The sequence below is a fragment of the Hakea prostrata genome, chromosome 4 (genome assembly GCF_041222555.1).
Source record: "Hakea prostrata isolate BN-2017 chromosome 4, UWA_Hpros_2, whole genome shotgun sequence".
Lineage (NCBI taxonomy): Eukaryota > Viridiplantae > Streptophyta > Magnoliopsida > Proteales > Proteaceae > Hakea > Hakea prostrata.
This window is the reverse complement of record NC_142603.1, coordinates 11201645-11214382: the sequence shown is the minus strand read 5'-3', so window position 1 is coordinate 11214382 and position 12738 is coordinate 11201645. Positions and strand designations below refer to the sequence as shown.

The 12738-nt window shown below is 38.8% G+C and overlaps 2 protein-coding genes and 1 non-coding gene across 4 annotated transcripts in view; 2 read left to right on the top strand and 1 right to left on the bottom strand.

Annotated features, from left to right (window-relative positions):
* Positions 1–696: 696 nt before the first annotated feature.
* On the top strand, positions 697–2885 carry LOC149017853 (uncharacterized). The gene is made up of 5 exons (XM_089152184.1): positions 697–1179; positions 1387–1464; positions 1575–1674; positions 1812–1948; positions 2536–2885. Exons 1-5 carry the CDS (start codon positions 814–816, stop codon positions 2746–2748), a joined length of 894 nt encoding a protein of 297 aa, XP_089008310.1. The 5' UTR covers positions 697–813; the 3' UTR covers positions 2749–2885.
* A 4148-nt stretch (positions 2886–7033) lies between these two features.
* TRNAI-AAU (transfer RNA isoleucine (anticodon AAU)) lies at positions 7034–7107 on the top strand. The gene has a single exon. It is a non-coding gene; the product is annotated as a tRNA-Ile (tRNA).
* A 1156-nt stretch (positions 7108–8263) lies between these two features.
* Positions 8264–12738, bottom strand: part of LOC149017851 (exocyst complex component SEC3A-like) — a 69030-nt gene continuing 64555 nt past the window's right edge. Inside the window, exons 23-25 of one of the 2 annotated variants that reach the window (XM_089152183.1) lie at positions 12363–12428; positions 12193–12282; positions 8264–9206 (exon numbers count right to left, since the gene is read on the bottom strand). In XM_089152183.1, coding sequence (XP_089008309.1) covers positions 9096–9206; positions 12193–12282; positions 12363–12428 — 267 coding nt within the window. In that variant the 3' untranslated portion in view covers positions 8264–9095. Of the gene's footprint in view, positions 9207–9456; positions 10130–12192; positions 12283–12362; positions 12429–12738 lie in introns of those variants that run through there. The other variant, XM_089152182.1, reaches the window with a different exon arrangement.

The window sequence follows — 12738 nt, the reverse complement described above, 5'->3', positions numbered from 1 at the left end:
ACAATTTTCTCCTCTAATTTATGGGAATTATCATGTAAGGTTATTTTTTTGTGGTGTGTAAGCTTTCCGCCTTTGGGTTTATTGGCAAGAGTGATGTTTGCTTGTATTTTTGTTCGCCAGCTACAAATCAACCAACGAACGAACGTAGAGAAAGCAGCAAGGAAAAGGAATTCTCGCGTTCTTCCCTCGTGCACCGACGACTAATTCTGCTTCCTTGACAATCGGGCACAGATTGATTGCCCATCACGTGACTGATAAAAGTTCAAACCCAACAAATGAATCTCAACGCTTTCCTCCTCACCCATTCTCTCTCCTCGTTTACATGCAGCTTCAAGGATGTGCAGCAAAGCCCAACAAACCAGCAAGAGAAAGATACGCTTAGAGAGTTAAATGTCGACATAAGATCCACGTGGATATCGTTTTCTACGTTATTTCTCAACCAAGCTGGCTGCGTACTCAGTCATGCTTCCCTTCCCTCCGTTGATTTAGTCTGTTTTGTTTGTTTGCATTCTTCAAACTTGAAGAGACTTCAAAGACAAACTCTCCAACTAAAAATAGCTCCTCCCACTTCACGACAATCTCAGCTAAATATGCTGCGAATGTTCGTCTGCTGTACACGTCTCCCTTCACACCTACCGCGAATCTTTCCACCTTTCCTCTTCCCAAGCCTCCTCCTGCAGGCACACTATATAAAAAGAAAGAGCCCCAGAAGATATCCTTCAAGTTCAAATTTTCAAGAACTCAGACTAAGAGAAGTATTAGCTCAACCTCATCAGTCATACAATTCCTTACCACAACACCATATCTCAACAAATGGCAGGGGTTAGTAGAATGCTTCACCCCTCCTCTAGGCATCCACAACAGTTCAATTGTATGTCATCTTCTTCTTACCTTACTTCCGGCAGTTCCTTATCATCAGCATCGACGAAATGCTTATTAGGCAAACCAAGGGTGACTGGAGAGACGGAAATTCATTCAAATGGGGAGAAGAAGTTGTCCGTCATAGTCAAAGCATCAATAGGTTCAAAGAATATGATTTCTTTGGAGCCACAAACAAAAAACAGAGTCACTCTGCCTTCCCTGGTTGCAACTACCACAGAAACGGTTCTCAGGATCTTGAAGCACTCTTTGGTGAGGAGAAGATCATGGAAGCTCCACGCTGAGAAGCTCATGGAGAAAGTGAGTGCATCTGTTCTGTTTCCTTCAAATCGCAACCCCCATCCCCCCCCCTCCAAAAGAAATACTTAGATTTAACTTGCATTCCTAGTTAATTAATGGTACTAGAAATTTAGTCATCCATATCTTACTTAACTAACATCTCAGATGTCTAACATATTAAAATGAAAAAAAGGAGTGAAGATCTTAATGGCTTTATCTCTCATGTAGGCAATCATCGACTGTAGGTTCTTCACATTTTTTGCTGTTGCCGGATCCCTGTTAGGGTCAATCTTGTGTTTCGTCGAGGTACTATATTTTACTACTCAAGAATTGAGTTATTTTTCTTACACCAGATTTAGTTCCGAAGTATATTGGCAATTTTTGTATTAACAATACTCTTGCTACTGAAATTGCAGGGTTGCTTCCTTATCCTTGAATCATATTTCAGTTATTTCCAGACGATGATACGTCTCTCAGATCATGGACATGTTGTTGAGCTACTTCTAGAGGCTATAGGTTTGCTTGTCTCTCTTCTTCTCTTTGCAATGTTTGTATATCTTTCCCCAACCCTCCTAGAACATAACTTAAATTTTGATAGTTGGGATTTTTGGCTACTAAGAATTAACATATGGTCCTCTTTTTTTTTTTGACAGATATGTTTCTTGTTGGAACTGCCATGCTTATTTTTGGGACGGGATTATATGTTCTGTTTGTTGGTTCCAATTATACGAAGATGAAGGGCACAGGGCTGATTCCTTGCTCCAACTTTTTTGGTCTCTTTCACCTTAAGGTTGGTATATTCCCTCGTTATTAAAATTAAATCTCAATCATGTTTGTATCCATTTTCAACAAGTTACTGCAAGACATGTTGTCATTAAAACTGTATGATTTAGTATTTAGGTTTAGGACACTACTACAGTTTATGAACATCAAATAAGCTGAAGTGATTACAATGAATTGTGAAACATATCAGATATATAGATTTGGCACTCGTTACAGTTGACAATAGACATTTAGAGAGTTCTGGATAGAACATGAAGAAAAATGATTCCGGTTGGAGTCTAGGCATTTAGGGGAGAAATGCAGCAAAGAAAATGGAAAGTAAATTAGAGAAACAGTGCAAAATAGCAATGGTCAATAGGTTTTACGAGCACTTTAATAGATCTCTAAACACAAGCATTATAGAGAAAAGGTAGAAAGTTTCAACTTAGATGACCAGTAATAAAAGACACAAAAGTTTATTAGACTTGGTATTTACAACTACATGTGTGTGTGATCCCTGTTTTCCAATGATTGAAGATATGCATCTCTTCCAAGCATGCATTTCTGTTGCATATACATATATTGTTGAGGTTGACCAGGTCTGTAAATTCTCAGATGCTCCCAGCTTGGGCGGAGATGCAGTCAATATCTCAGGCAAAATCAAAAATAGGGCATGCAGTGCTGATGATACTTCAGGTGGGTGTGGTGGAGAAGTTCAAGAACGTACCATTGGTTACTGGACTGGATCTTGCATGTTTTGCAGGCGCCATAGTAGTTTCTTCAGCTTGCATTTTCCTTCTCTCGAGACTCTCAAAAGATGGAAAGTAGAAAACCGAATCGTCTGCATAACTTACAGGGCCAAAAAAAATTAAAGTTCTCTTTCAATCGATACAGTTATTTTTTTATTGTATAAAGTGTATATGTCAAAATTCCTTTCAAAAAGCAAGAGTCATCTATGTAATCCAAAGAGTTTTTTGGAAAAGAGAAAAGAATATAGAAAAGATATTTGTTTATTTTTTTTGTAGTATAGACTGTATATGTCAAAGTGAGCATTCAACAACGAGTCCTCTGATGTAATCCAAAGACTTTCTAGAAAAGAAGAAAAACAAGAAAAAGTCAGTTAGCTTGGTGTCACTGAAAACACCTGTTTTTCTTCCTTATGTAATGGTCATCCTTTTCATATGTTAGAAAATAACATATATCATAGCTTCATAAGAAATCTGAAGACAATCACTTCTCCATGACGATAAAAATAGATCGCCATCCAAAGTGGCTCTAGATAATACATCCTTGCTTTCACATCTGTCACCTTCGCCAACAATAATCAGCTGGACCTTAAAATATAATTTCATGATGGATAGTCCAAAGCAATCCAGTATTGTGTATACAGATCTGTGGAATGGAAGTTGTTTGTCAGTTCCCTTGCTTTTGTCACGATGTTGAGCAATCCAGTCCTTCAAACAATTTCAGTGTAAGCAGAATTAAAAGCATATAACAGAGAAACAAACAACGATAATTTCCTATTCAGACCATGGAAATTTCTCTTTCTAGGGCTATACTATAGATCTATTATCCACTAGACTAGTGTCCAACTGGGAAAATTTCCATTTACTTGAGGAATACATGCTAAACATTTAGTATAGAAGTTAGCCTTGCCCCAAGATCATGCTTCCATGCCACATGAAAGACATGGTGGTTCCTTGTGATAAGATAATCTAGAAATCAGAACACATACCACTGTCAAAAATCAGCCCAAGTATGCAGAAAGTGTCTTGAAGGTGAGTTTAAAGGAAGGCGCGTTAAATTTGAGTTCAGATTCACTCACCACACTAAGGTGATAAGAATATCTTGGAAGCCTTTGATTACGGGTCTAGCTATTCACAGCTGCCCTCCCAATGAGACGATATACACAGTTGCCCCAGGTGAGTGAGGAAGCTCCCTTGACATCCATTCTTAGGCCGAAATGTTCTTGATGGAAGCAAAGCTGCTTATCACAAGAGTGTCACCTGATTCCTTTATTGAAGGCATCACATTGTACTACAGCTCACTTTCAGGTTGTAAATGTCCTTAGTGCTTACTTTGGATTGAAACTCAACCAATGAGACAAGTATAGGGTCCTCACATAAGCCACCTTCTTTCCCCTCTGCAACATGGCAAGGGAATATACCCTTCATAATAAAGGCAAAGTTTATGGTTTGCTCACATTAGTAAGCTGTCCTATTTTCAGGGTTGGGTCAAAACATGATATTGGTATCAAATAACTAGATATGGAAAAATCACTCTGTTTCTCTTTCACACATGGAAAATTTTTGCAAACATCAAAATTCAGACTGAAAATAATGGGAATAAAAAGTACCTGGAAATGAATTAACCTGGCATATGTTGAAAGGTGGCTGCTGTCATAAATCCTGGTGCCTCAGAATAGGCCCTTCCAATTAGCTTGGAGCCACAGATATTTACAGAAATATAAGAATTGTAGCGTTATTACAAGAGAGTATGTACAAGCACAAAGGCACAGAAAATCAGGGGAAGGAGAGGAAGGACTGAATAAAAGAAAAGGTAGGAAGAAAAAGGAAGGAGAAAAATAGATGATAGGCATACACATCAGTATTTAAGTAGCTGAGGCCTCCTGAGCTTGAATGCTGGGGTTATCAAATTGCTGGTCTAAAGGATTTGGCTGCCAATGAATTTCTTTTAGCATCTAAAAACACCTAAGCCATACCGACAGACACCATGTTAAAAGAGAAAATACATTTACTCTTTTGGATTGCTCCACAGCTTGGAAACTGCACCAATGTACATTATATTTTTCACAGGTTTTATCAAGCCCACCGGAATATACTTTCCCACCCTTGGGCTTTTGCAGTGCTTTTGAATCTCCAGTCTCATGGTGGGTTGCTGGCCATTCCTTTACCACCTTCCTTTCAGCAACCATCACAGCCACAAGAAAAGGCTTGAATTCTTCCTATACCATATCCTTTTGATAAGACTCTATGGATCATTAGTCTTAGAAACTACTCTTCCACTGATGCAATGGTGAAGCTCAAGACAATGATACGAACTCGCCCACCAAATCCTTACTTACAGATTTACCCAACATGAAAGGGACTTGTCCTCTATATCCACTTGGAGGCATCACAGGCTAGCCTGTCAAAAAAAGAGGATCTATTGGTCCATTCTTCAAAGTTTACAACTTGCTGTTGTCAAATTCTTGATGATTAGAAACAAAAACATCTGAAAAGAAGTCTCTATCAGCAGTTACGAAGGAAGCAAAAATCCAACATACTTAGCCCAGCCTTATTCACTGCACCTCCTGGTACACTTTTATCAACTGCACCTACATAGGCAGTTCTTACCTCACAAAGAAGAATCAAACCTGTGTATAGACAGTCAAAGACTCGAATGCCGCTTGGCTTCAGTTTCTGAATGTCTTCAAACAAGTACCTAACATCCAGTAAATGAAATACCAAGACTATCTGAGGACGTGCAACTCCAAATAAGCAGCAAAAAGCAGAAAACTGAAAGTGCTGAATAAAGTTGGACAGGAGTCAAAATGCACCCTCATCAAAATCTCACACTGCAGATGCAGTAAGTTTCAGCTCTCTAATCTAAGAAATGGACCTATGGGAGAAACATAATTGCATCTTCTTCTGTCAATTCTTTAAGTGAAGCGAATTCTATTCATTCTAGGTTTCTCCCACTGCTAATATAAGGACACTGCCTCAACCAATGCAACTACACATTGTTACCAGGTGGTGATCCATGCAGTCTATATGGAAATTAATCATACTATGACCGGGCATGATTCTGTCCGCATCCAGTCCCAATGTTCAAAGCTGTTAGACCAATACAAACTCATAAACACCCCTTGATAAAAGGTGAGCTGATTACTTCCATTACAATTTTCTAGATACTATTATGTGATGTCCAACCATATTAAGAACAATAAAGTTTCCTAGTAGCGACAACCACAAGTTCGGAAGTTTTGTGTTGGTAAACTTGTCATTCAAAGTATTTTGTTATAGAGAAAACCACAATAAAAGAAACAAAGAACCCAAATGAGCAAACCTACAGGTATCCATTGTCAAAAAGTGTTCATATATAACTTTTATTTTACCATATGCGTTCCCACTCTTATGTATATCAATCCAGTTCCCACCCCTAAAATAATTTGTTGTCGAAATGAAAACATTTGAGCCCTAAAGCTAGCCAGAAGCAGGATCAGCATGATTGTTGTACTTAGGATTGTTCGGCTGTTCTTAATAAATGCAACACATGATTCCTCTTCATAACCACAACACTCGACGCCTAAACTTCTACAGTGTCCGTCATTGAAATTATTTATCAATAAAGTTCACAATCAAGAAGCAAAATCTGTAACAGTTAGTAAAGGCCATCTTATGAACCAAAAAAAAAAAAATAAAAGCCATTTTAAGTTCAGACCCATTCGACAAGCCAAGGCCTAGAAGGACCACTAATGAAATACAACATTTTACACTGAAATTTAGACAGAAATGAAATTGCTAGCTATTCTGGCTGCGTTACCCGTGAGATTGCAACTGAGCTCATTGTCTGCCTGCTTGTTTTAACCCCTGCCCTCTTCAAAGCAGTGACGTTGGTCACTGATTGATTCTCTATAGTCATCAGTATTCACAGAAAAGATCAAATCGAATCTTTGAACTTAAGAATAAGAAGGAAGCGGAAGGAGGAAAACGCACCGAGGAGCCGAAATGGAGACCACCGGGGGGACCGCCAAGACACGGAAAAAGCCGCCGGCACGGAGACGATAAGCATCGGACGAAAACCGGATAAAAAACCGGAAGAGAAGATAACACAAAAAGAGAAAGGGGAACCGCGGAGGAAGCGGACGAACGGAAGAAAAGAAAAAGTAAAAAGGACAAACCAAAACGGATATTTACGGACGGTACGGACGAAAGTGGGATCGGAGTTAATTGCCGGATCGGCGACCGGCGGATCGTTCGGATACTGGTGTCCGGCCGACGCGCGGCCTACCTTGAGGTGCATCATACACGTTGTAGTTGCTGCAAGCCTGCGATGAAGCGGATGCTTTTTTAATGATTAAGATGAAATGTAAAAATAATTAAATAACATCGGCCCATTAGCTCAGTTGGTTAGAGCGTCGTGCTAATAACGCGAAGGTCGCAGGTTCGAGACCTGCATAGGCCAATTAGATATGTTTTTATCTGATTTAATGGTGTAACACGTATAGCCGATTTACTTCGAACCGTTTCGTTTCTAGTATCGCGTTTTTTCACCTCGATGAAACCCTTCTCTTTTTCTTTCTTTTTTTCGGTTCCAAATCCAAAACCCTAACAACCCAGATGAGTCTTATGATTCCTATCAGCAGATTACTTCCTTTTTCTTCTTCTTTTTCTCTTTTCCACTGCTCTCTTCTACCACTCTATAAAGTGACTTACTTCTTTTTTTCGTACATAAATCACCATAAAAACCCTAGTTTAGGTCTTCCTAACCTCACTTGCATCATTGAAATACTTGCTTTTGATTGTTTTGATTCAGTATTCTCAGTGTGTAGTTGGTAGGTCACTTGCAAATGTTCATAGACCATTTTCATTTTAAGGAAGTTGATTTGATAAATGAGGTTTTGAGAAAAAAGCTTGAGAATCGATACGAGATTTTGAGGTGGATTGATTTTGAAAATTATAAAATAAAAATTTATATTTACTCAAAAACCCTCATCATTTTGTTCTCAACCATTAGATATAAATTAGCATAAGTGTCAACCATCTAAAAGTATATATAAATTAGTTTACAAACCGATCAGACTGAGTCCGGATCAGCTACCGATTGAGAGCACTTTGCTCCCCGACGACTTTACCTCCATAAATACAGGGGACCAAGGGATTGGGTGATGTGTTATTATTTTATTTTTTTTACTTGTGAGTCCCACCAGATTTGTGGTGGTAAAGCCGTCGGGTAGCACAGAGTGCTCCCTTGACGGAGTTATGATCCGGATTCAACCAGACTCTATATTTGACCATCACCATTTTGATCTAACCCGTAACATAATTATTAGCAGACATAGGGAGAATATGCCGGAAATTTGCCAAAATCTTTCGCTCGATTTTGCCATTTGTGTTTCAGACGCTCAAACCATCCTTTTCACCTTTTGTATATTATGATTTCAATTTCTTTTTCACCCAAGATCAATAATTATTCATTTGTTGAACTTATAAAAACTTAGAAGAAAATGCTAGTAATTTCAAATTTTCAAAAAAAAAATAAAGTTTCCACCAAAATTTGTCCCTTTTTTTTTATATATATATATATATTTTTTACCAAGTTGATGAAATATAAAATAAGAAAAGTGATAAGTGAAATTGAGTTGCTAGCCATTTGCAGTATCGAAAGGCAACCAGGGGAAGAAGGGGAAAGACTAGATATTTCTGCTGGAAGTGCTCCAAACACCATCAGATCCAATTTGAGTTGTGACTTGAACAAGGATGCGTAGCAATGCATCGAAGAATACTTTGATCTCTGTAATCCGAACCATTTCCTTCCTATCCAATTCTCCAGCGTCAAATAAGGGGAGTTCTTGATTAATTTTATGTACTCTCAAGTTTGAAGCATTCTTCGACTTCCATCCGGGTGAAATTTTGGCCTCTGAGGTTATCCACTGTTCTTTATAACAAGATCAACAATGTATACCATCGAAACTGAACTTATCCATGCACACTTGGTTTATCAAAATTCTGGTGTCCGAGGTTGAACATAACCTGAGTTCTTTAACTTACTGAAATGCAGACAGGCCATATGCTGCCGAAATCCTGGCAATCCTGAAAGCACGCAAGCTCCATAACTATGGCTCTTTTAAATAGGCACCCAAAGCGAAAAAGTAGTTTCTGAAGTTCAAATTGAACCTTATTGAAATGGGAAATTGGAAGTAAAGATGTGAGAAGAAACGAAGTGTGTCGATGGATCTACTTTCTGAGTAAACGGAAGAAAATAATTTCCAAACTAAAGATCACATAAACAACAGTGCTTATTCTTCCCCATTGGAGGGGCTAAGAGACATCTGATACCACGCTACTCACTATAAGAATAAATAGATTTACAGGGAAGAGAGAAGAAAAAAAAAAACTCGGACACGATCTTTAAGAATGTACACATCTGAAAGAGATCAACCTCATCTTCCTCTACAGAGATGTTAGAATCTCTTTCATCTCTGCGACAGATAGGATTGTCTCATTGGGGTAAATCTTGGCAACCAGTTGTGCAAAGCTTTCATACTTGTCCAGAAACTCCTTCTGTCAAAGATAATAAACCAATCTTCAGACCGTGAAAAGCATGTTTTCTTCCCTGTCTCTACCCCCCCCCCCCCCACCTCTTTTCTTTTTCCCCCTCCCTTAGACTTAGATATAGCCATAAGCCAAGTGGATTAATTTCCATTTCTTTTTGGGGAGACAGCACACCACCAGTCAAACCTCATGAAAATTTCTCAGATTGATGGATATAATAAATATCATGAGGTGAACAGGAATGGATATGGAGAAAGGTTGAATGCCGATTTTCACCACTACAAAATTACTTGCTCTGACCCATCAACTAATATCCCAAGAAATAAACAACTGAACAAAAAAACAGTAACATCATTTTCTGTTCAGTTGGGGGTTGACCAGCCTGTATCCCTCAGAAATTACAAATGAGAAAACGGATATTTTAATGGATTTAAACATCTTCTGTAATTTATAGATTATTTTCAGGACTCGATTTTGTTTCTGCAATGAAATTTCCATTCTGTCATGAATGTTTCTACTTCCCAAAGTGTAGTTCATCATGTTATGAACACAAGCCTCATCTCAAGGGCAAATTTTCACGAAATGAAGTGTAAGACATAAGATGACATACCACAACACCAGTATAACCACACTAGTAGATAGTTTCCACATACAGTATCATGTTCTACACAATTTACAACATAAGAAAAACTCTAGGAGTAGCATTTAGAATGCAAGGCAGATGTACAAGCCAACTGACTTTACTGTTGCAGTAAGATTGTCTGCAGGAGTCGCATATGCCAGAGAAAAGTCTTAGAAGCTAGAATATCGAGGAGATTCTTAGGGATTTTTGGTTTGAATCTGCTACTGCTTCTACTTATGATGATGCAGCCCTTTGATTGGGTGACCAAGCAGGGCAGCAATACACCAGTATATTCTAAACAGAACCAAACCTGATCATTTTCAAAACAGCATTGTAGGCCCCATTTGGAAGTGTCAGGAAGAGGGAAAGGGGTTTGAGATATAGTTTTCGGGTTAGGACTGGTATAGATATGACTATATGAGGACAACTGATCTAAATTTCAGCCTTAATGGAAGACTCAGGAAAAAATAGGGGTTAGTTGAGTGAAATTAGTGATCTCTGGACGATGGTCTTCTAGAGTTCATATTAAGCTAGAGACTCATTAAAGGGAAGGGAAGATATGGGGCTATTGTATATTAAGAGAGCGTGGATCCCAGCAAAGGAATGGGGAGTTATTGGGGTTTCAATTTGGGGAAAAGGGGCCTGTCAAACCAGGTTAAAGAGAAGAAAGTACAGCAGCTCCTTGATAAGAGAAGATTCCTAATCTTATATTTTAGTTGTTTGTTTTGTTTAGAGAATTCTAGTTTGATTTGTAGTTGTTGCTTGAGTCCTAAGTTATCTTAATTAGCATGTGCTATTAAGTTAGCTTAAAGTATGACTCCCGTCTAAGGGCTGAGATCTTGTTGTAATTAGATTCTCTTTCAATGGTGTTGGTCAAGGGGTGGGATTCTTATCCACTGAGGACTCCCAACCCAAGTCAAGAGTCTTTTTTCTAAAGGTTATAAATAGCCTATTCTTTCAATGTCAATTTCAGAGTTTGAAAAATGAAAATATTGAATTGGAGAAAGGCTTGAGAAATGTCGTGGGATCCCTAGGAGAGTGACATGCGGCTAGTTGTTACTGTGTTTTCTGCAATTTTAAAGTTCTTTGTTCTTCTACAAGCATTCAAGCAATAATTCCAGTAAGCCTCCTCAATGTACAAGTAAGTACAGCAGCTCCTCCCACCCCTCGCCACCTCCCCTAAACCACCCCACCCATAACCCACCCCTCCCTTGACCTGCGCACCATTCCCCACCCCCTGAACTTTTTGCCGCACCTGTGCAGCAGCACTCCTAAGCCCCTACAACTTCCCCTGCACTCCCCTACCTTCCCACAGCCCCATTAGTCCCTCCCCCACCTTCCCCTGCCCTACAGTTTCCCTTCACCTCTCCCTCGGTTTCTTCACCCCTATGGCACCCTAGAAGAATTCTGCACTATTTCTTAAGTTAATTCTGCAGAATTTTTACTTCTATAAAACCGTAAGTTCTAAATTCCAGATCCAAATCATCTTCTACAGTAGAGTTTTAGAGCTTCAAGAGTCCACTAAATTAGCCTCCCTACTTGCTAAAATCCTGGGCAACGCTAATAATCCAGAGAAATTACCAAACTACCCCTAGCCCTAGATTTGGGGTTACATCAGTGTATCATATTAAGCTGCCAGAATATGACCAAATCCCTTAATTATTGAACCTAAATACCAACCATGAATAACGCAGTCACAGTGCAGCATTAGAACCTCATTTGACATCTTAAGAGCTTCTGTTTCAAATATTTTTTGTAAACTTTGCACCATTACAGGTTCAAATTTTAGGAAATAAAGTTTCAATCTTATTAATTTTGCTACTTTTTAGTGGGGCCCTCTTAAAGTAAAGTCATGGGTTTCAGTAAAGTATTCCAGGATAGATTATAAGCTTGTAGAAGTTTTTAACTTTGGACCTTATAACCACATCCATGGTTGTGAGTATTGGGTGCTGTTATTCCTAGTCTTTGCATCATGACAGCTGAGAGAGAAGTCCCAGGATTAGTTACAGTTGAAACTGAGAAGTACCGAACAACTACAAGACCCCAAGGAGTATTGCTCCATGGATGTAAGAAAATTGCCAAACAAAGTATACCACGAGTAGTGGGTGCATCATTGTGGGCATTATAAGTGTATGTGCTTTCTGCAGCATCTCCAGGGAGGTCTCACAAATCTTTGAATGAAGGCTGGAAACTACAAATGGTAACCCTTAAAATTGGGATTTTTCCAGATGAGTGGTATATTGCAACGTCTCCTACAGTTTTGAAGGTGGTAGTGTAGTGCAGTGAGTTGAGGGTCCGCAAAAAGCAAGAAGTTTAAAGCCTACTAAATCCTCCCAGTAGTGAAGACAGATAAACAAGAAATCATCAGCTTACCTTGCTTTTATCCCATAAAGATGGAAGTAATTCCTCAGAAGTTAAATTCTTCTGTAGCCTTCTGTACATTGCAGTGATGGACTTGTCAACCTATACCAGCAGAACACAAAATTTGATCAAATCATGCTACCAGTAGGAGGCCAGGGATTTTAAAATATTCTTTAACATACCCCAGACAAACTAGATTTCGTCATCTTTCGGAAATCCATTTTTGACAGGCCAAGTTGGAAAGGAATCTGAAATTATTAAAGAATATGCAGTCAGCCACAAGATCCATCACCTGAAACATATTATACCCAAGGATTGAAAATGCTCAAAAAACAGTAATTTAATAGATGTGTTCGAAAGTGGAGCACATGGTAAACATAACATTGGTGACAGGAATTGACTTTTCTCCTTTCAAACCAAAGAAATAAATACATCTGAGGTGCTATATCTGACCATTGATTCTCACAAGAAAGCAGGTACCACTTTCTGCATTATTTGCATTCAAAACCCACTTGACAGAACCTAAAACTATGCACATGTGTAAAACACCTCTATGAT